The sequence below is a fragment of the Podarcis raffonei genome, chromosome 6 (genome assembly GCF_027172205.1).
Source record: "Podarcis raffonei isolate rPodRaf1 chromosome 6, rPodRaf1.pri, whole genome shotgun sequence".
In the NCBI taxonomy this organism is placed as follows: domain Eukaryota; kingdom Metazoa; phylum Chordata; class Lepidosauria; order Squamata; family Lacertidae; genus Podarcis; species Podarcis raffonei.
In genome coordinates, this window is record NC_070607.1 from 72943108 (window position 1) to 72966755 (window position 23648).

Here is a 23648-nt window from a genome sequence, read left to right on the forward strand (position 1 = left end):
CTTCTGCATGCAAACCAAATGCTCTAATATGGAGTTACAGAACATCCTGATGAATGCAGATCACCTTTCCTTTCTGTTTTGGAAAGAGTTGAGCAGCAGTAATGCTGCGCTTGGGAGTAGGGATAATTGAGGAATTCAATCTTTGTGAATTCTTATACGAACTCACCTTATCTGGGCCTCCACTACTGATGTGCAGATTCGCCATGACTCATACCCACCCTTGCATTTCCTGAATGTTCAGATGCTGCCTTTGGCTTGAAAAACATACCAAAATTTATGTTGTGAGAGAATGCATTTAGCAATACATATTGAAACACAAGGTTGTATTCAAGATAGTAATAAGTAAGTAGTTCCTTCAGCTTGCAATGGAACTTCCTCTCCTTGCATGTTCTCTAAATCTGTTTTAGGGAGCACATTTGGGGGTGGGGTGCTTTTGCACTAGTGGTAATCCTTGTGCTGATCAGACAGGATACAATAATAACTGCCCGCAAATGCAAATTTTCATGCATAATTTTTAAACATCCCAAATGAATGCTGAACTGAACTGAACACATGCAAAAGTGACAAGGACTGGAAGTAGACTCATCTCCCATCCTTTTTGGGGAGAAGAATGTGCTCCTTTTCATCCATATTCTTGTACATAGGAGAGGAAGATTGATACAGTGTCATGGATTGGAAGTAATGCTAAATCCATAACTTAGTGTGATCAAGTAGGCATATTTGATTTCATAGCAAAAATTGTGGCACTTCATTCCTTTCCCCAATCCTCCAGCTACCCAGAGCTAAGCCATGACTTAGTATTGTGTGTCAACCTGAACTTTTGGGTTGTCTTGCTTCAGACAAACCATGGTCTGTAGCCAAGATCTGTTCCTGGATTACTGCTTGTACTTTGGGCGGGGGGGGGGGGCAACCCATAAGCCAGAGTTCTGATTTCACACTAAGCTAAACCATGGCTTACCTTCAGGTAGTGGAGGAGGAGTAAAGCAGCCAAGAGTTTTGCTCCAAGGACCCACATGCATATTCTTTCAAACTATACCAGGGATGGGGAACAGCCAGATCCTGAGCTCCCCTACCCTTGACAGGCCACTTTGACAAGTGGTTGCGGCTGCTCACCTGCCAATCGCATGGCATCACAATGACCAGGTGGCACATTTTTCTTCTGCATAGTGGCTTGAGTTCAAATTGCTGCAAAGGGAAGAGTCCAGCTGATCATAGTGGGACTTGATGTCACCACTGACAAGTGCTATTGATCGGTGCTATCGGATGTGATTGATGCTGCTTTAAGCAGGGATTGACTCTACTACACCATGCTAGTGGGGCTTGTGAAAGTTGCCACATACAGATTTGTCAAGAACAACCAGGAGCTTCCGATTGTTCCTTTGTAGCCGTGACTTTACCTGTCCTGTATCTGACATTATATATGACATCAGTTGTAGGACAGGTGGATAAGGCTTGGGGAACACAACCCTAATTTGACCCATGGACTGTAGGTTCTCCACTAAGAAAAGGTTGACTGTACCCATGATAAAACTCCCTTGGGTAGTAGCATTGGTGCAAAGCTCACCAGCATCTCTGCTGAAGGCAGATAATATAATAAGTGCTACATACAGAATTATAACCTAGTAATAGCTTGTAAACATGTGTGGCAGGGGGTGGAGGGTGAGAGCTTTGCTCATAGTAGATTCAGTTCAATGAACTGAAAAAGGAAGAATTCTTTTGCCAAAGCCAAAAGCTGGCACTCCAATGCTGGCACACTTATGCCTGTTTCAGTTCATTTCCCCTCTTCCACCCACCTCGGATGCATGATGAACATCTTGTTATACATTTAAAATGCCTTTGATACCAAAAATATCAGAGAACGGCTCTCAAGTATTACAAAGCCTTTTTCTTTAGCTAAATTGTGAAGTGATTCTTGAATGTTATTAATGAGTTATTTCTGGTAGGAGTGGCTCTGAAAGGCCACAGTGACCTCAGCTTCCAGCTTGCATCCCTTCCATTTTATTTAGTCTGGGGCTTAAAATAATTCACATTGGCAGAATTAAAGCTGGTCTCTTGGAGTTGGCTGCTCTGTGGGTAGAGTCAGAACAACATGATGGATTCATAGGAGCATTTGAGGTGTGTGTGTGATAGATGTAGGAGTGGATGGGTAAATGCTATGCATGTCTATAACCCCCCAGAGGCTTCTTAAAGTAAAAATACAGGGCAGTATCCAATGAACATCCCAGCAGCAGAAGGATTTACACTTCCACAATGGAACTTTACCATCTCTCTTCAGCCCTTCCTCCAACCTCTCCAAATCAGTGGGAACACTTAGAAGAGATTTAATTTTTTTTTTAATAATATTTTTATTAAGCAATTTTTATATTCATACATACAAAGCATACATAAACAAACAATAGACAAAAAACAAAACAAAAAACACGTACCATTTCATGTCCTAATTTCTTAAACCTTTCTTCTTTGACTTCCTCATGCCTCCCGTTTCTGTATTCCAAATTCTAATCAATTGTTCAGCAAATCTTCCCTTATTTTACTGTAAATTTAAGCTAATCATCTTTGTTCTCCTTGTCTTAACCATTACTGATAGTAACCATTTACTTTAGTCCAACATCATTCTAACTGTCATTGATTTTGTAATATTTTTTTAAATAGTCCTTAAACTTTTTCCATTCTTCTTCCGCCGCTTCTCTTCCCTGGTTTCGGATTCTGCTCGTCATTTCTGCCAAGCCCATGTAGTCTATCACCTTCATCTGCCATTCTTCCAGTGTGGGTAAATCTTGCGTCTTCCAGTACTTCGCAATGAGTATTCTAGCTGCTGTTGTGGCGTACATAAAGAAAGTTATGTCTGTCTTTGACACCCCCTGGCCGACAATACCCAAGAGAAAGGCCTCTGGTTTCTTGGGGAAAGTATATTTAAATACCTTTTTCAGTTCATTATAGATCATTTCCCAGAATGCCTTAATCTTCGGGCACGTCCACCAGAGGTGAAAGAATGTACCTTCCTTTTCCTTACATTTCCAACATTTATTGTCGGGCAAATGGTAAATCTTTGCAAGCTTGACTGGGGTTATGTACCACCTATAGATCATTTTCATAATATTCTCTCTTAGGGCATTACATGCCGTAAATTTCATCCCGGTGGTCCACAACTTTTCCCAATCAGCAAACAAAATATTATGACCAATGTCCTGAGCCCATTTAATCATAGCTGATTTAACCGTTTCATCTTGTGTATTCCATTTCAGCAGAAGATTATACATTTTTGACAAATTCTTAGTACTGGATTCTAACAATTCAGTCTCCAATTTTGATTTTTCCACCTGGAAGCCAATTTTACTGTCCAATTTAAATACTTCATTTATTTGGTGATAATGCAACCAATCTCTCACCTTCCCTTTTAGTTTCTCAAAACTCTGCAATCTCAGTTTGTCCCCTTCCCTTTCCAGAATTTCCCAATATCTTGGCCATTTCGACTCCATATTTAACTTTTTAACTGCCTTAGCTTCCATTGGCGACAACCACCTAGGAGTTTTATTTTCCAGCAAATCTTTATATCTGACCCAGACATTTAGTAGTGCTTTTCTGACAATATGGTTTTTAAAACTTTTGTGCGCTTTAACCTTGTCATACCACAGATATGCATGCCACCCAAAAATATTGTCAAAACCTTCCAAATCCAAAATGTCTGTGTTTTCAAGAAGCAGCCAATCTTTTAGCCAGCAGAAAGCTGCCGCTTCATAGTACAATTTAAAGTCTGGCAGGGCAAACCCCCCTCTTTCCTTTGAATCCGTTAATATCTTAAATTTTATTCTGGGCTTCTTGCCCTGCCAGACAAATTTAGATATATCTTTCTGCCACTTCTTGAAACAGTCCATTTTATCCATTATTTGTAATGCTTGAAACAAAAACAACGTTCTTGGCAATACATTCATTTTTATAACTGCAATTCGGCCTAACAAGGAAAGCTTCAAGTTTGACCAAATCTCCAGATCTTTTTTCACTTCTGTCCAAGTTTTTTCATAATTGTCTTTAAATAAATTCACATTCTTAGCTGTCATGTTCACACCCAGGTATTTCACTTTTTTGACCACAGTCAACCCCCACTTAGAAGAGATTTAAGAGGCATGTGGGGAGGAGGAGAGGGGAGACACTATGCTGCCTAAGTGTAAAACTTTGCACTGACAGGGTCCATTAGTTGGATACTGCCCACAAGGTTGACTGGCTGTGTGGAGTGGACTTCTGTGTATGTAACAGGGCTTCAACATCCTCCTTTTGCCTGCCACTCTCCACCCAGTGGATTGAGAGACACCCTTGAGCAAATTTTGGGAGAAGAGAGCGCTGAGGTTTGCTTGTGCAACGTGGTGAGGCAGAATTCAATTCCATGGCATCTCCCGGTATGGCTGCCCTTTATCACATACACAGCCCAACAAGGCAATGACTAAAATCCACCAACAACATACAAATCAATATGGCTAACCTGATCCAAAACACCCACCCACCCCACTCACACATGAAAACAAAGATCACCACAGCCAATCACAAACAAACAACCACACCCTAGGCCAACCCCAACCTCTCTCACCACCAAAGAAACACAAGTGAATAGCAGAGAACCTGCACAAGCGACGCTGACATAAAAGACCACATATATTAAGTAAAATAGAAACATTTTCTTCTTAATGTCTTAACAAATGAAACTGATCTGTAAAAAAATGTTACTTAAAAAAAGAGAGAGACATTGCACATACTTTTGTAAACCAAGAAAATCTTTAATAAAAAAAGGAAGAAAAAAATATTCCATGGCATCTAAGTGCCAGTATGTGGCCCTTCTTTTATTTATTTAGAACTGAAGAACTGTAGAGCTGCAAGGTACCATGAGGGTCTTCTAGTCCAAACCCCTGCAATGCAGGAAACTTGACCAATGTGAGGCTTCAACCCATGACCTTGAGATTAAGAGTTTCATGCTCTTATCAACTGAGTTATCCTCTAATAATAAGCAGAAGACGCATTCAGAGTAGACAAATATGAGTTACATGGTACCTGCTTGACAGCTTACAGTTTGGCACTTGTACTATGCAAGGCTAGTGGTTCTCCATAATCTCGATCTAACCACACCTTTAGGCCTGGCATTGCTCCCTCTGTGATAAATCCAAGGACAGGAAGGGTGGGTGAGGGTGGGCTGAGCTTAATGCACATGCTTTGAGGATACCGGTGACTGTTCTCCTGTGTGCCACAGTAATTTCCTAATTTCCCCTTTCAAAATTATTTAAATAAAGCCATGCCAACCCTTGGTATTTCGAAGCAGCAGGGCTATCTGCTGTCACTACCCGGTATCCCACAAGCACCCTCTGAGGTTGCACTGCTCAACTTTTTGTTGCATGTTTCCCCTTCAGTATTATCCTCTCAGCAACCCATGTGAAATAAGATTAGACTAAGAAACTGGCTTGCACAAGCCCGCCTCCCAGTGGGCTTCCTAACTGTGGTGGAACTGTTGAGCCTCATCTGCAACCTCTCAGACTTGATACTCCAGCCCAAGGGCGCAAAGCCTGTGGCCTTCCAGATGCTGTTACTCATTATAAACTGAATTCATACCCTGCCCTTCCTCTGCAAGGAGCGCAGGGCAGCAAACAGATACACAATTTATAAAGGAAATATATTCTGAACACAATTACAATTCAAAACCTCTAAAAGCAGTTTTAGTTAGAAGCAATTACAGTCAAAAACATTCTTCCATCCAATGATCGTGAGATTGCCACAAATGCTGTTCATTAGCCACCAAATGCCCGCGTAAGCAGGAATATTTTTAGATTCCTCCTGAAAGTTAAGAATGATGGAGACATTTAGGAGGGCATTCCACAACTGGGGAACCACAGGGTCATGGCCAACTGGGACTCCAGCTCCAGCTCCGATCAGCACCAGCCTGGCATGGCCAGTGGTCAGGGATGATGGGAGCTGTAGTCCAACAACATTTGGAGCACTGCGCTAGTATCACCTTGGTTTGCTTAGATTTCTGAGTGTCCCTTTGTAGCACACTACTATGGTATAGACCCAGTTATTTGATTTGCTAGCTCTGTAGGAGCATGCTCTAGTGGTGGCTATCAGTCCCAGTGCTTTTTTTCTAAAAAAAATAATGTTTAGGGGTACTCTCATTTTGACTCAAGAAAATCACCATTTTATAGTTCAAATTGGGAAAAATAAATACAGTGGTACCTCGGGTTAAGAACTTAATTTGTTCTGGAGGTCCGTTCTTAACCTGAAACTGTTCTTAACCTAAAGTACCACTTTAGCTAATGGGGCCTCCCGCTGCCACCGCGCCACCGCACCACCGCCACGTACCGTATTTTTCGCTCTATAAGACTCACCAGACCATAAGACGCACCTAGTTTTTGGAGGAGGAAAACAAGAAAAAAAATATTCTGAATCTCAGAAGCTAGAACAACAAGAGGGATCGCTGCACAGCGAAAGCAGCGATCCCTATTGCTGTTCTGGCTTCTGGGATAGCTGCGCAGCCTGCATTCGCTCCATAAGACGCACACACATTTCCCCTTACTTTTTAGGAGGGAAAAAGTGAGTCTTATAGAGCAAAAAATACAGTAATTTCTGTTCTCATCCTGGGGCAAAGTTCTTAACCTGAGGTACTATTTCTGGGGTAGCGGAGTCTGTAACCTAAAGCGTCTACAAACTGAAGCGTCTGTAACCCGAGGTACCACTGTACAGTAAATGTACAAAAGTACAAAGATTTACAAAATGTTTAGGGGTATGTGTACCCCTGTGCACCCCCAGAAAAAAGCACTGATTAGTCCTAAGAATGCTTTCCTACCAGTTCCCACCAATACTTTCTCAGAACCGGTAAAAAAGTCTGAGCTGAACTTTGGCGACAGTGGAGCTAGCAGACCAAAAGATGAATCCTCTGTCCCCTGCAGCCACATAGCTCATCTCTTCCTCCCTCACCTCGACATAGGTGTGGAGAGTCAGAGGTTAATGGACTTCACTGTGCTCCTTTACTGGCTAAGCCCTTTCTGCTCCCACTCCTTTAATGTTCTGTATGTTCCAAAGTCAGGACCATCTTTTTTATTCTTGCAGGATGTAATACTGTCCTTGAGCAGTATAAATAACATTAGCATGCTGGTCTTGTTGCTTGTGTTTGGGATGTTGTTCAAGCAGAGCTGCCATTGTAGTCCTCTGAAAAGGCACACTCGAGTTGTTTGCTTGTTTGGCTTTTTGCTTTGTTGGTTCCAGGGCTTCTCGCTACTCTTGTTCAGAAAACTGGTACCATTTGCTAATTTCCATTTCCCCATGCAGGACAGCTGCTCAGGTAAGCCTGATGTAAAAGCCATAAATCTCTCCCGCTGCACTGTCTGTCCCTTCTGTGGAACCAGCGGGGCAGAATTGTCTGCTTGCATGCACCAATTAGGAATCTGTTTTGCGTAACCTCATTGTTCTTCCTGTCTTTCCCTGTCAGATGCAGATGCTAGTTCCTTGCGTGTATGAACACTGTATTTCCCTGTCTGGGTGAAAATAAACAAAACTGCAGCAAGATGTCTGGCAGCAGCTTGAACACAGAAGTAGCGAACCTCAGGCCTGGAGGATGACAGAAGCCCTCTCTGTCTGGTCCTGAAGACCCTCCTAAAGTCACACCCTTCAGTGTCCCCGCTTCACACCTTTGAGTGTTTTTGCCTGCCTTGAATGTGTCCTTCAGCTCTGATAATGATACCACTTCCTGCCCTGGATAGAGAACACAGAGAGGTTTATGTAAAATACACATTCATTTTTCTGTTCACTTTTGCCTCTGGCCCCATCTGCTCTTGCCATGTGGCTCCCTAGAAGGAAATGTAGCCTGGAAAAAAGTTCCACAAGTTATATACGTCATGCAAAGATCATGGCCCCGCTGAAATTAGTATGGAACCATATTTTTAGGTACTGTGATGTTGGGAGCTTACAAAGGGCAATGGGTTTTGCAAAGGGTGACCCCACTGTGACAGAGCAGAAACGGCATGGGTTCCACACTGCTTCTGCCAGTGTGGTGTAGTGGTTAAAAGTGCTGGCCCAGGCCTGGGAGACCAGAGTTCAAATCCCCACTCTGCCATGAAACGCACTGGGTGACCTTGGGCCACTCATTTCCTCTCAGCCTCCCCAACCTCAGAGTTGCTATGGGGATTAAAGGAGGAGAGGGAGAATCATACACACCAGTTTGAGCTCTTTGGAGGAAAGGTAAAAGGTAAAGGGTAAAGGGACCCATGACCAATAGGTCCAGTCGTGACCGACTCTGGGGTTGCGGCACTCATCTTGCTTTATTGGCCGAGGGAGCCGGCGTTTATCCGCAGACAGCTTCCGGGTCATGTGGCCAGCATGACTAAGCCGCTTCTGGCGAACCAGAGCAGCGCATGGAAACGCCGTTTACCTTCCCGCCGGAGCGCTACCTATTTATCTACTTGCACTTTGACGTGCTTTCGAACTGCTAGGTTGGCAGGAGCAGGGACCGAGCAACGGGAGCTCACTCCATCACGGGGATTCAAACTGCCGACCTTCTGATCGGCAAGTCCTAGGTGTTGGCTGTTTGCAGTTTAGTAGCGCAGAGAGCTTGCTGGGGAGACCATGCATTAAAAAAAATAAAGGACTCAAAAATAACTTAAACTAGGTTTTAATAAGAAAAACAAAAACTCCTTTTACACTAAACACATTAACAACCAAACCAGACCCAACCACCAACCCATCCCCCAGGGTAATGGGAGAGCTAGGTGCTGCTCCTTATATACTACACCCAAATGCTGACACACCTTAATCAAATACAACTCAGCAGCACCTGCTACGTTTCACAGCTGTAAAGCTGGGTCTCGTTATCTTACTCTGGCCCTTGCTCTGGCCCCTTAAAGACATACACATCGGGTGCAACAATGATGAACCTTTACATTTAAATAAACCATTCAACACTAGGCTCTGTGGTTTAACCCACAGCGCCACCCGTGTCCCACTTGGAGGAAAGGTAGGGTATGAATAAACAAGAGTTGGTTCAGCCTGTTATATTGGATACTGGACTGGGTTCAACCATAACAATGGAGAGGGACTGTATATCAGTGGGAAAGCACATTCTTTTCATGAAGAAGTTTCCAGGTTCAGTCCTTGGTATTGGCAGGATCAAGCAGTGATATTCTCTCCAGACCAGGGAGATGTTGTGGGAAAGACTCCAGCCTGAGAACCACTAAAAGAGTAGACAATTCTGAGTAAGATGTACAAATTGCACTGGGTTAAAGCTGACTGAAAGTCCAGAGGTAGCATTATCAATTTATGATGCGGTGGAAGGTTCACAGGCTATGGACTTGCTCACAAATTTATTGACAGCTGCACGAATTATTATAGCTAGGAAGTGGAAGGAGCAAGCAGAATATAAAACAGAAGAATGACATACAGAGGTGTGGGACATAGCTATTAATGATAAATTAACATGTGCCATTAAGGTAACAAAGGGAATATGCAGGAGAAATGATTTTGAGGAGATATGGAGGGTGTTTGTAGAATTTGTACTGTTAAAATGGAAAGGGGTCAAACCATCGCAAGAGGTGTTGAAATATTGGGAGGTTGGATAGTTACAATGGAATGGTCTCAGTGGTGGGGTGGCGTGCACATTTTTATTCTTATTCATTTATATTACTTTGTCAAAATAAAATTTAAAATAAGATGGGACAATTTGCAGTACCCAACTTGGACATTGTGGGTATTATAAGCCCTTCTCAGTACACAGGGCATGTCTTTTGGCATATATTTCCTCCATAATTTGCAATCAACACTTGACGTTAAATTGGCAGGTACCATTAAGCGGAAATTAACTGACAGCTGGCACTGGGAGATTTTAAGTAAAGATTAATGCAACTGAATTAATGGGATAACTTTGCATTTTATTTTTCTGAAGCAGTGAATCTAGACATGTTGGTATTCTAAACTCAGTTCTTTTAACTGTATCAATTTCTTAGTCATACCTGGGGAATTTTTTTAATAATGATAATCAAAACAGTTTTAAATATAATTTGCATAAGGCTTTCTGAAACAAGGTTCGTTCAAAACTTTTACTCAAATGCTGAAATTCCATCAAATGAACTTACATGTAAGGGAAGCCTCTACGTGTTTACTTAAGTTAGACCAAATGAATTTAACAGAATTTACTCTTTGATTCAACGTGCACAGGATTGCAAGCATCCTAGGCTTAAGCATCCTAGTAATTGCAATGGGATTTACAAGGTGTACATTCTGTCGGAATTACTCCCCAGCAAGTGTAAAATACGGCTGCAGTTTTATTTTTCATGGATACGATGATTTGATCAATGCACAGGATGAGGTGAAAGCCTCAAATCTGAAGTAAATTGACCGTGCTAAGGACTGGGATATTCATTTCAACCAGTGCTTAATATCCTATTGATTCAAGGTCGGTTTTTCCTACAAATATTTCTCTTTATGTTGGAATCAGCAGTTAAGAAAGAGAAACCTTTCTGTTGCCATACCATCACAATATGTAGGGTTTCATCTGTCTGCACAATGGGACTTTCTCTTATTCCTGTGAACACCATCCTCATCTGCTCTGGTGAGTTCGGAAGAAGCCCCAGAACAGATTTTTTTGGGGGGCGGGGGGAGGGAGCAACATAAAAAGAGGACAAATGCCCTGAATAAGCTCCTACCAATTGCACCAACCTGTGTCTACGGTGCTGCAGCAACAGCTTGTGCATTTCTGATGAGCACAGAAACATGGGTACCCTGTACCCATGATGCACATAGCGGTTTTGACCATCAAGGGTGTGTTGGGAGAGATGGGAGGTGAGTTAGCATGTGTTATGATGCCTGTGGCTTGAGAGATGAACGAAGAATGTTGGCTCTTCCCATCACGCAGCAGTTCAGTGACAGAAGTTAGGACACCCTGCCATCCAAACATCCAACCCTGGAAAGACCTGCATGTTCTGAGGGAAGGCAGAAGTGGAGAAGCCCAGACCAGGCAGCATGTTTCATTGGCTCCTGAAGAGGCTTTCAACCCAAGAGCTCTTGCTCCATTTCTGTCTCCCTTCAGCCCTTTCTGACTCAGAATTCTCCCCAGATCACACAACCCTTGAATTTCTTCCAAGGCTCCACCCTCACTGGCCTTTCTTCACATTCTCCTTGAGAGTATTACCCGGCTAGAATATATCCTTGACCTCTGATAATGTCTCGTTTGTCTGGATGGAGAGAGCGGTGTGTGCGAATGTGTTCAGAAGCTACCCTACTGCAGAAGTGCTAAATTTCTGGTTCATTGTTCGGGCCACTTTCATCTCTGGCCCCAGCCACCCCTGGCATATGGCCCTCATAAGGTTTCCTCATAATGGAATGTGGTGCTAGGGTGAAAAAGGTTCCCACTCTTTGTTTCGTACCATTTAATTTGTTTTAGTGTTTTAATATTATAAACCACCATGGGTGTGCCTTGCAGCACGGTGATTTACAAACAGAATAGGTAAATAACACTGGAACCTGGCATAAGGTTAGACCACTTGGGGAGGGGAAAAAGGCAAAACAAGCAACTGACTACAAAGCGAAATTGGGCCTGTGTGTGGGGATGAACATTTCCTCTGTTGAATTATGTTTAAAGGCTGCATTACTATGAGCATAGATTAGATGCTTAGGCATTCAACCCGTTGCATCCTCATTATACCCCTGCTTAATGGGAAATTAAATTGATTCAGTTTCCCAATGAACAGTTATGAAACGGCATTTAAACTCTTATTAAGAATGTGTCAATGTGTGTCCCCTTAATGTAGATTATTATATGCAAGTAATTGTACTGCAGTCACTGGAATCATAGGTATCTAAAATCACCTCTGTGCTCCAAGCACAAACTGGCTCAAATACCGTTACTACATTTGAGGAACTGTAGTTTTGTGAGGCTTAATCCCTAGACTATTTTCAGTTTCTTCTGTAGGCAAAATGCAAAAAAGATAGCTACACTGACTAAGATGGAATTGTTTTAAGGTGATTATTTTTTTTATTTCCTGCATTAAAATGCCTGAGTGACTCATTTCACAGAATGAACCTAAGCTTATTTATTAAAATGTAATAATAGTTGAGTTTAAAAGAACTTCAAATGATATTAAGTCTCCCCCCCACCTGAACTGCTGAACATACATACCAAATGTTAATAAATGGTCACCACTTTTAAGTTTTTAGTATCCAACTTTATTGGTAGGGTAGCCATGTAAAAAATGTCGAGAGCTTTTTTTAAAAAAACAAACAAACAAAATTAGTATTACTTAGGTGAAGCATAACCCTGATCTTCTACAGTAGAGATCCCAGTTACAACTAGGCATTTGAGAAACAAGAGCACACTGCACTTTTCAGTTAAAAGTGACAGTGCCTCTTCAATAGCATATGCGCTTAGAATGTATTGGCAATACTCTCTTACACACCTTTTACTCGCAACTTCCGTGAGCCCCACACTACAGGATATGTGGCATTTTGATGCTGTCTGCTTTGTTCCTTCCTTCATGGCCTTCCTGAAAATGTAGCAGGCTGGCACAATCTGCTTCATAGAAGGCATTCTTCCCTCTCTCTCAGCATGCCAAGAGGAGGTAGGGCTCCTCTGTAGCCGTCGTGGAAACAGAAGCTGCTGGCCCCTTAACAGGCTAGTAATAATCAGGGCCTTAGTTGCAAGGCTGAAATAACCAGCCAAATCTTTGGATGCAGGCCTCTAGTTCCCTAATACACATTTTTTAAAAAATGGGTTGCTTGTCTGAAATGACCACATACTTTGTTTAGGAATCAATGTGCTCTTCACCTGGGGTGGTGGTGCACAGCGCTTTCAAATACAGTGGTACCTCAGGTTAAGTACTTAATTCGTTCCGGAGGACCATACTTAACCTGAAACTGTTCTTAACCTGTAGCACCACTTTAGCTAATGGGGCCTCCTGCTGCCGCCACGCCGCCGGAGCACGATTTCTGTTCTCATCCTGAAGCAAAGTTCTTAACCTGAAGCACTATTTCTGGGTTAGCGGAGTCTGTAACCTGAAGCGTATGTAACCTGAGGTACCACTGTATAGGAATGAGGACACTCAGCCTCACCTAGGTCAGTTGGAACTGTTTGCCATTATGGGGATTGGGACTCTTGTCAATCCCTTTCCCCACTCACGTCCACACAGTGACTGCAGGCAGGTATTTGTAGTCGCAGCTGAGCACTAATACAATTTACATTCCCCATAAAGGAAATTGTAATGGGAGAAATTCCAGCCTGCACAGTGCGCCTCTGTCAGGCCAACTGCATTGGTTTGTGAGGCTAATAATCTTTTTTCTGTGCAGTCTTAGCTGCCCACCTGAAGAATGAGAGAGGAAGGGGCAACTAGGAAGGGAGATGAGAGCATTTCACTCTTCCAATATCTAGACATTGGCATCATAATCGAAGTTGATTGTCGGTACACCTCGGGGCTTATGAGCAGAAGTACTTTTCACTCTGCACAACATTAACTTATGGAACTCACTATCACAAGAAATAGTACTGGCCCCCAGCTTGAAGGCTTTGAAGACAAATTCATGGAGTCTGATTTCTCCAGAAGCAATGGTCAGGGACAACATAAGCTTTGAAGAGGAGGAGGAGGAGTTTGGATTTGATATCCCGCTTTATCAGTACCCTAAGGAGTCTCAAAGCGGCTAACATTATCCTTCCTCCCCCACAACAAACACTCTGTGAGGTGAGTGAGGCTGAGAGACTTCAGAGAAGTGTGACTAGCCCAAGGTCACCCAGCAGCTGCATGTGGAAGAGCGGGGAAGCGAACCCAGTTCCCCAGATTACAAGACTACTGCTCTTAACCACTACACCACACTGGTTGAGTGCCAGATGCTGGGGTTAAGCAAGATTTGGCTGTCACACCTTGTGTGCTGCCCAGAAACCATAGGCAGGCTAACGTTAAATAAACAAATCCTGAGTTCAGGGGTGAGGAACCTTTTTGACTCCATGATTGTCCTCAAGGGCCAATTTTGACAGGGAGTAGGCTGTGTGCCACCACTGCAGGATTAACTCTGGAGGTTCTCCACCCCTGACTTAGCCACAGAATCATAGAGTTGGAAGGGATCCGCCAAAGGCCATCTAGTACAACCCTCTGGAATGCAGGAATCTCAAGCATCCATGACAGAAGGGCCATCCAACCTCTGCTCAAAAACCTCCACAATGTCCTGAGGGAGACTGTTCCAATGTCAAACAACTCTTACTGTCATAAAAGTTCTTCCTGATGTTTAGTCCTTGATCTCTTCTACAAGGTTAGTGGTTGGGAGGAGATGAGTTTCATAGAACTCTCACGTGCAAGGAGTTCTTTAAAAGCCAAAAGTTTGCTTTGCTTCTCTTACTAACCCATTTTGTCCTCCATGAGCTACAAAATGGAGACCATTGCTCTGCGCACTCAGGCCTATCCCTCCTCCAGCTATAGCCCAGCTGTGGGGAGCTTTGGCCCTCCAGATGTTGTTCAACTCCCATCATCCCTAGCCATTGGTCATACTTGCTGGGCTGAAGGGAGTTGTAGTTCAACATCATCTGGAGGGCCAGAGGTTCCCCATTCTTATAACCTGAGAAGGAAAGAACCACCAAGCTTGGGCTTTGATCTTGCAAGAGCAGCTGCCGCAACCACATTAAAAATGTTCTATTTTAGTATTTGAAGACTATTTCTGTTTGCCAATAAAGACGTGGTTTCATTGAGATAAGGGAGGAAAAGAGCCCATCGCTCACCGTGCGTTTCACTGATTTTTAACAACAACATGTTATATATCAACAAAGAATGTTCTCTACTCATTTATATCAGTTTCACTGTGCACAATGATTCACAGTCTTTAAATTGCTCATCTTCAAAACCACCAAGCAGTGCAGATTATTTGTATTGCCCATTTAGAGAGAGGAAAAACAGCAGCTGACAAAGGCCACCAACCAACTTCAGGGCTGAGCAGAGATTTTGAACCAACCTTCTCTGTGGCCTAAGCCTAGATCTGAACCACACTTACACAGTTCAGTGGGGCTTTACTCCCTAGCAACTGTGCACGGGACTGCAGTCCGAATTGCATAACGAAGCAGCAGAATATGGAGCAAGGGACAGAACAGTGGAATGCCAGTGAACTCTACAGTTTTGTCATCCTAGGCAAAACTCATCCTTCCCTTTTCTACACAAACATACCTTCAAACTGAAATTCTGGCTACATTTAAAAAAAGAGATTTGTTACAGCTTCCACCATCCTGACTTTCCCCCTCAAAGGAGTTTTTTTTTTTTTAAGGATGAGTGTCTACCCAATGAGAGCAAAGAAGCATGTTTGAGGGATTGTCAAATGATGAGATTCCACTAGTTGCCTTCTGTTTTTATTTTCTTTTTCTCTGGCTGGCATTCCTCAGCCTCGCTGGGAGCTGGTGATTCTGGAGCTTTGGGAGCACTGGCGTGGTGGGCCCCCAAAGCGTTTGGAGCATTGTGCAGCGCCAGCGGTGGCGGCGATGATGATGATGATGGGAGCAGTACAGAGGTGCTTGGGGAGGAATGCGGAGGCTGCCCTTGGGATGTGGAGGGCACTGGAGGAGGTGGCGCCCTGGTGGCAAACAACCGTGCCAGGTTCTCCAAGGCAGCTGTTTGCCTGTCCATGGCATCTGCGATCCGCCTGGTCGACGTCTCCATAAGAGTGATGAGTTTGTCCATGTTTTTGGTGGCCTGGCCCACGTGGCTTGCGAGGATGGTCAACTCCTCCTTGCGGGCATTGCTCTCCCTGGCCTGTGTAAGCTCAGACGTCTCCCTGTGCCTCGAGTGCAAATCGGACAGGGTGCACACTAGCCTGTCGCCCACTTGCGATATGGCGTCCACGAGGTCCGAGGCAGCGTCGGGTTGCCTCCTCTGTTTCCTGCTCCAGTGGTTGCTCGCTCTGTCAGTGTCGGCCAGGGGCCCCCTGGGGAAGGAGCTGGATGGGCCTGCAATGGAAGACAGCAGGAGTTAACAAAACGGTGGCGATCTGCAGGGGGCCAGCAGCATACCAGATGCCAAAAGAAGTTAAAACAGCAGCAGCAGCCTGCACTTAAAAGCAGAGGGGAACCTGTGGCCTTGCAGCTGCTGTTGGGCCTACAAAACCCATCATCACTGACCATGCTGGCTGTGGCTGATGGGAGCTATAGTCCCAGGAACATCTGGATGGCTCTAGGTTCTCCACGCCTAACTGAAAGCTTAATTTCAGCCAGTGTTCACTAGGGCTTAGCTCTGGAGCATGCTCAACAATGCTAAGGAGACAACCTCTGACATTTGTGTGGACCAACCCCCCTCACTAAGTAGCTATAGCCAAACCTCATACATTTGGGATTACAGCAGGGATGGGGAAGCTGTTGGACTACAACTCCCATTATCCATGACTATTGGGCTATGGTGGCTGGGACTTATTGGCTTTGTAGAATCTGCCATTTGGAGGACCACAGGTTCCCAATCCCTAGATTAAAGGGAGAGGCTTCTAGTATATAAGTGGAGTCCTCCCAGCACATCTCAGAGTTTGTTTTTTTTAAAAAAAGAAATCAAGCTCAGCCCAAACCACCATCTTAACTTGACCCACCGAGGTGACATTGCTCAAAAGCAATGATCTTTGAAACAGGAGTTGAATTCTCAAAATTCACCTGAATTGACAGCCGAATGGCTCTCTCCTCTAGCACTGGGGAAATGGGGCAAAGCCTCATCACCTGCCAGGATGTCGTCTTCTCCGTGCTGCTCCCATTCATCATCTGGAGATTGGGCATTCACGGGGTCGGAATCCATCCGCGGGTCTTGAAAATAGCCATTTGAGTCATCTGCAGGCTCTGGGATGGAGGCTTCGTCGTCGTCGGAAACGAGGACGACGCTTAGTTTTTCGTTTTTCTCCTGCTCCAGACCCAGCTTTTGTGCCTCTCGATTCCTCCGATCTATGGAGAGGGAGACTTTGGATACCACCAGGCCTTTGTGCATGCACAGGAAACTATTCAAGGAATCATAGAATGGCAGGGCACGTTGGCCACTCACAGAGGAGTTGTTTCCACAAACAATGGCCTTGTATCCTCGCCGAAGCTCTTTGGCACGCAAACGGCACTGCTTCATATCCCTGTCATAGCCGTATTCCCGCATCCGATCAGAGATCCACTCATACTGAGCCTCGTTGCGAAAATTGGTGGCCAGCGAGGCTTGGACTTGGTCGTCGCCCCAGATCTCAATGAAGGTCCGGATTTCTTCATCAGGCCAGTAGGGGTTACGGTGGCGGATGCTCTTTCTAGGAGCAAACGGCTGGATGTTCATATTCTCCCTTGGCAGTTGTTGCTGGTCACGAAGCAGTGACTTGGCCCCTGCAGACAAGGTACGTTTTGCTGATATGTAATACCTAGAGCGGAGATTGTTCAGCTCTTGCAAGTTGTTCTGTAGATTCTTTAAGAGGTCGTCATTACCAGCCATTATTTTCTTTCTGCCTCTGCTGCCAAAAGAGAACCCACACCAGTTAAAACCTCACAGGCACAGCAGAGGTTATTCTTTTCCCTTTAATTGGTTTTCTGACCTTCAGAGAGTTATTTGGCAAGTGCTCCCGATCATGTAAACTATCAATTTAGCTTAGGAACACAAATGTGCCGTTCTCCCAGTTACAACAGGCCCCTTTTAGAAGGATGTACATACCTCTATTGCTGAACTGTTTGTTTATATGTATTGTTGTTTGTATGTTCTCCTCCCTAAGGAGAAATACAGGTGTTTTGGGAAATGATTGTAGGCTACAGTACTATACCCACTTACTTGGAAACATCATTTATGTATGTGAGGCTTGTTTCCAAACAAACACGTAGAGAGGATTGCAAACATTTATGGAGAAGGCCATCAATAGCTACTAGCCTCGTTGGCGATGCTCTACTTCCAGAGATGGGTGCAGTATGCTTCTGAATTGCTAGGACTCAGAAGTGCAGGGAGTGCTTGTAAATTTCCCATAGACATTTGGTCAGCCACTGTGAAAATAGGATGCAAGACTTGATCTAGCAGGGATTTTCTCATGTTCTAATTTGTCTCACATGGACAGACACCTCCAGCAGGTCCCTGGGTTTTTGAACTGACATGGGGTCAGTGGAACAGCCACACAAATTTAGATCCTGGACTTATCTGGGAGACAGGGCTATTTAGAGAAGCATGGGGTTTATGAATAACGCAATTAATGTTTTTTCTTCTGCACACCTGACGTGTTTGGGTTTTGCTCTACCAAAAAAGTCTGCCTGCAGGTCCAGCTCCAGCTGCACCACTGCATGGAGTTAGCTTGTATTTTAGCAACTTGTGTGGCAGCCACAGGTGACCAGGAATTCCATGCAGGCAAACAAGGGGGCTGGTGGAAGAGGAAAGGATTTATTCACAGTCTACTTCCTTTCTGTGCAAGTCACAAAGAGAGGGATGCCCTTTTCTCTACAACTATCACAGAAATACAGACAGCTGCCAAAGGAGGGGTGGATTGCTCCATCACTCCCCTGCCAGTCTATTTGGTAGATCTTTTTTTTTACTAGCCAGCCAAAAAGCCACAAGCCTGCATTTCCATGCAGGTGATGGAAGATAGGGCTTCCTCTCTTGACAGGTCAGCACGGAGACTCATAGCAGGCTAGTATAATTTTTTGCAGCCTAGATTAATTTTATGGACTTTGAAGTCTAAAGCCACATTCTGTGTTGCTTTACTCAGAAGTAAATCTCAGCAGGTCCAATGGTACTTACTTGAATCAAGCCTGCATGTGATGCAGGCCTTGTTGAAACACCACCATCTCACTTTATTTGGGAGTAAACATTTGCATCACACAAAAGACTTTCTGAGCTTTAGGTTGTGATTTTAAAGACAAATTTGGAAAGCAAGTGCCATTCAGGCAATTGAGATGTACTTCCAAGTAAGCAATTCAGCACAAAACAAAAGCATGCAAATGTTTCATTTCCCGGTCAGGGCTCACTCAGCCATGTCAGCAGAACATAAAAGCAAGACATTAGCTAATGTAGACACTTAAGAAGATGACAAATAAGCCTCACTATTAGCCAAAAGTCTCTGCAGGGATAACAGAGTAAGGCACATCTAGTGGTCTGTTCTTATAGGGGTGGGCAAACTGGATCTAGGATGTACAGACAACAGGAGGGAAAATCACATGGTGGAATGCTCCTTCCTTCAAAAACCTTCCATGCCTATAGAAAACTAGTTGCAAGAAGGCTTAGCTAGACTTCGCTTTTATGGATGGGCATTCAATTATGCCAGCCTCCATCTGCATCTTGAGGTGGTACAGCCCAGACACAGGTTTACCTGCATCTGAGCCGTACCACTTGAAGCCACAGGGGGTGGCTTGCATAATTGAATGATTGTCTATATTAGTAAGATAATAGTAACAGAGAATTAGGCCTATATAGCTAGAAGGACCCAGGAATGAACAGGTCTCCAGTACAGACAGCTGATATATGACAGGTTGGGCATGCAAAAATTACTGGAAAGCTCCCTTCTTGAACTCACACCTTGAGGGTGAATCTACAGCTTTCGGGAAACACTTCTGCAAAATAAAAACCCCACCAGGCTTAGCTAGCTGTCTAGCCAGCAAAGATGCTACCTATACTTGCTCCAGCTTCCCACATTAAGTTCAGCCTGCAGTTACTTCCACCTGCAGTACTCCTAAGGTACCCCTGCAGCACAGCTCCGGAAATTCCAACACAACAGAGCGAAACAGAGTCTTTGGGTTTGCAGATCAGTACCACCAGACTCCAAGAAGCTGGAATAAATCCAAGGGGCTTTCTCCAAAAACCCATTTATAAGAAACCTCCCTCCAAAAACCAAAATCCCTTTTTAGCCGAGAAGCAGATGCAAAAGATGGCAGATTCTCCAGCAAACTGAACACCAGACTTTTCACAGGGTATGTGAAGACGAGGATCATTTTGCATCTCATGGGGAACTTTAAATCTGGAGTTGTGTTTTTTTTTTTAAGTACTGGAAAACAACAACTCTGGGGTGCAACATTTAACTCTTCCTGGTGTCTGATACTGCCCCTCCTCCAAGCGGCAGACCTCCCCTCCCTCACCCACTTCCAGGGACACCCAGGGGTGCTCTCCAGCGTTTCGGTGCCGGCCAGGGGTTTCCCAAAACATCCCGACCCTCCCAGCCGCCTTCCCCAAAAGCTCTGCCGCTCCCCTAACCCACAGTCGCACACTTACTTGCAAGTTCCCGGCTCGCTCGTGGGCATGCAGGCCGGCTGCGATTGGCTCCCCCGCGTGACGGGCGCGGCGCCCGCCCAACCAGACGCAGCCTTGGAGAGGCAGGACGAAGCAGAGGAAGAAGGCGGGGAGCCAGCGCTCAATCGGGGAGGCGGGGAGGGGCAAGAGTCAAGCCCGTGACTGACGTGCGGAGCCTCGAATCAGAGGGCGGACAATGGGGAAAGGGAACTAAGGGGGTGTAGGAAAAAATAGAAATAGAAATAAAAAGTAGTTGCAAAAGAAGAGAAGCCGCAAATAGGAGCAAATGCATTTAACGCTGGTTAAGGAGGGGATCTGCGATCACAAATGTTGCAAAAGCAATAAATGGATGAGCATGAACAAAAGCAGAGGTTGAAATGGATATAAAACAATATTATTATTTTTTTTTTTAAATCACCTTGCAAACTGTGTGAAGCATTTGGAGCCGGGCTGGCGGGGCGGAGGGCGCAGCAAACTTCAAGGAGGAGCAGCAGCAGAGCTGGCCGGGAAGCGGAGCAGCACAAGTTTGATGGTCCCCAGGCAGGCGGGCAGCGCTTGCAATTCAAATAAACTTTCCCTTCCCACCATGCTGAGAGAGGCCCATGTGACCATCAGCAGCCAGACCTCCGGCCGTCCGAGGGGTGGGGCTCCGGCGGCGCTTTCGGCCGCGCGGCGAGGGTCATTTGGAAGTTAATCCCCTTGTCGTGGCTTTGTTCGGCGGAGCTCGATCTGCTGGCGAAAGGCGGCTCCGGGTTGCCAGGGCGGGGAGGGCGCTCAGCTCCCCCCCCCAAGTATTTTGCAAACAGCCTTTGCCAAAAAAAAAAGCAAAAACCAAATGCATATTCTCATCCACAAACATTTCCCCCGGGAAGGGAGCGTCAGGTTCCCCAGAGCAGTCATAGAATATGCCCTACTCTTAATAAAACACCTTGTTGAATTCGGAGGCGATTTACTCTCGGGATTGCAGCCTTGTCTGCTCAGACGGACGCCCTATTGAATTCAATGGAGCTTCCTCCCAGGGTAGTATGGTGCTGTGCGTTTTGAAGCAAGTCTTCAAAAGCTCTCCAGAAATTTAGGGCGCCCCATGCACCCCACCAAGGAAGTGGCTTGCTCAAACTACATTCTGTTAGATGCCACCAGTGGCGTAGCGTGGGGGGTGCAGGGGGGGCTGGCCGCACCGGGTGCAACATCGGGGGGGGGGCGCACTCACACTCGCAGCTCTCTGCCCCTACCTGGCTCCATGGGTTAGGGGGCACAAATTACTTGCCTTGCCCCGGGTGCTGACAACCCACGCTACGCCACTGGATGTCACCCCAGTCTAGGAGCAGTAAGAGACTCCAGCGGGGCACGCACACAACCGGATTCTGTTTGCTTGGAATGGAGGTCAGCTGAGACGCTGATGTCCTTGGAATAATATGGATAACCAAAGGATGTTGGTTGTTGACCCACTTCTCCTTTACATCCATTGTTTATCAGCCAAAGCTGACATGGAACATTTTTGGGTCACATGCCACTACTGAGAATTCTAGAAGGAAAGCTGGGCCTCTTCTGAGTGATGAGGAACCTGTGGCCTTTTAGGTGTTGTTGGACTCCAGTCAGGATGGTCAGCGTTCAGGCATTATGGGAGTTGCAATCGAGCAATATCCAGAAGGCTACAGGCTCCCCATCTGTGGTCCAGAAGTTTCACCAAAGTTATCGACCTGATACTTCACAGAAGGGGAACCTATGGCTCTCCAGATGTTGCTGCTGTATAGCTGCCATTATACCTGGCCATTAGCCATGCTGTCTGGGAGTTGCAGTTCAGCAGCATTTGGAGGGCTACAGGTTCGCTATCCCTTTTTTAGAAAGACTGACCACCCAGGACAGGCATTTTCACAGCCATCTGTTCTATTGAGCCCCAGGTAACATCAGTTCTGGTTTTTTGCACTGAATTGTTTCTCCCCCACTTTAATGTAGTATTTCACTGATTGCAGACAAGCATTTAGGGATGCCACCCAGATCTGATGGAACAGAAAGACATTCCATTATTTCCCCATCACCTTGCATGCTGCCTGTACTTGTGTGTGCCGAAACACCTAGAGAAATACGTACCTGTAGGTGCAATTATGTACCTGTAGGCGCAATTATGTATCTGTGTGCACAATGACTTTGTTGCAGCAAGGCTTTTACTATGATCCCCTAAATGGTGGTGTTCTTCACTGGAAAGGTTGGCCAATCAACATACCTGCTACAAGGGGCCCATGCTCTGTTGATTCTTCATCCCGAAAGGAGTATCTGTAATCCTCAGGCCTTGCGAATTGAAGCAACCTTTGCAATCTAGTATCGTCTTACTCATTTCCCACTTCTAAGTATGCTGGAAATTCAGAAAGGTTCATTGTCAAGCTTTCTAATGGGCAAATTTCAAGGCGGTGGATAACTACTCCAGTTTTATAATCAAGATGCCATATTCCTTAAAAGTAGCTCTTCAAATGTCATCTGGAAGAGCCCTGACCAAATGTTGTTGTTGTTGTTTAGTTGTTTAGTCGTGGCCACTCTTTGTGACCCCATGGACCAGAGCACGCAAGGCACTCCTGTCTTCCACTGCCTCCCGCAGTTTGGTCAAACTCATGCTGGTAGCTTCGAGAACACTGTCCAACCATCTCGTCCTCTGTCGTCCCCTTCTCCTTGTGCCCTCCATCTTTCCCAACACGAGGGTCTTTTCGAGGGAGTCTTCTCATGAGGTGGCCAAATGCCATATTCCTTAAATGTAGCTCTTCAAATGTCATCTGGAAGAGCCCTGACCAATAGTCAGATTTTTTTGCTCACTCACTCATCTCAGTGGAAAGTTAGCACTCTGAAGTCCTGGCTATGCCCTCAAGGATAGTATTTAACTAGTGGTTGCTTTCATCACTGTCATGTTAACAATCTCCCCCACTGAAGTTTAAGCATTTTAACCTCATTGGGGGAAAACACCAAAAGTACTAAACCATATACAGTGCTGTTTTTCTAGAAGAGGAGGTGCCAAAAGTCACCACAGAGGCCTCCCTTGTTCCCCTATAATGGCAATGTCTCCCACCTGAGAGGTGCTGGAACTGAGTTCCAGCTGTAAAAAAAAAAGAAAAAAGCTCTGACTGCATACATGTTAAACAGCAATGGCAAGCTAGTAATCTCATGAATTCCGAATTATTCCCCACAACTTTCACAACATGTCCTTAAATGTCTAATTCTTGAAGATGCATGACGTCAACAAGCCTAGAGTGCAATTCTACACATGCCCGCTTAGAAGATCTATTAAGTTCAATGAAATTTACTCCCAAGTAAGTGTTTATAAGATTGCAACCCTGGAGTTTTACGTTAATCCTATGATCAACAAAGAATTCAAACCAGAGAGTGTTGTGTTAAGTAGTTTTGATCTGTTTGCTTTCGAAATGACAGATCTGCAGAAATGATATCCTGCAGATGAATACGAATGAAAGCTTTTCAGAC

The 23648-nt window shown here is 44.9% G+C and overlaps 1 protein-coding gene across 6 annotated transcripts; it reads right to left on the reverse strand.

The window, feature by feature from the left end:
• Positions 1–14766: 14766 nt before the first annotated feature.
• Positions 14767–20900, reverse strand: LOC128416355 (uncharacterized). Of its 6 annotated transcripts, XM_053394021.1 has the most exons (5): positions 20602–20897; positions 20166–20393; positions 17751–17956; positions 16619–17439; positions 14767–15931 (listed from the first exon to the last, which is right to left on the reverse strand). In XM_053394021.1, exons 4-5 carry the CDS (start codon positions 17418–17420, stop codon positions 15321–15323), a joined length of 1413 nt encoding a protein of 470 aa, XP_053249996.1. In that variant the 5' UTR covers positions 17421–17439; positions 17751–17956; positions 20166–20393; positions 20602–20897; the 3' UTR covers positions 14767–15320. The 6 variants fall into 6 exon arrangements, with proteins under 6 accessions (XP_053249996.1, XP_053249999.1, XP_053249995.1 ...); XM_053394024.1 differs by lacking the exon at positions 17751–17956 and having other exon boundaries at positions 16682–17439; positions 20602–20900; XM_053394020.1 differs by lacking the exon at positions 17751–17956 and having other exon boundaries at positions 16619–17436.
• Between the last annotated feature and the right edge of the window lie 2748 nt (positions 20901–23648).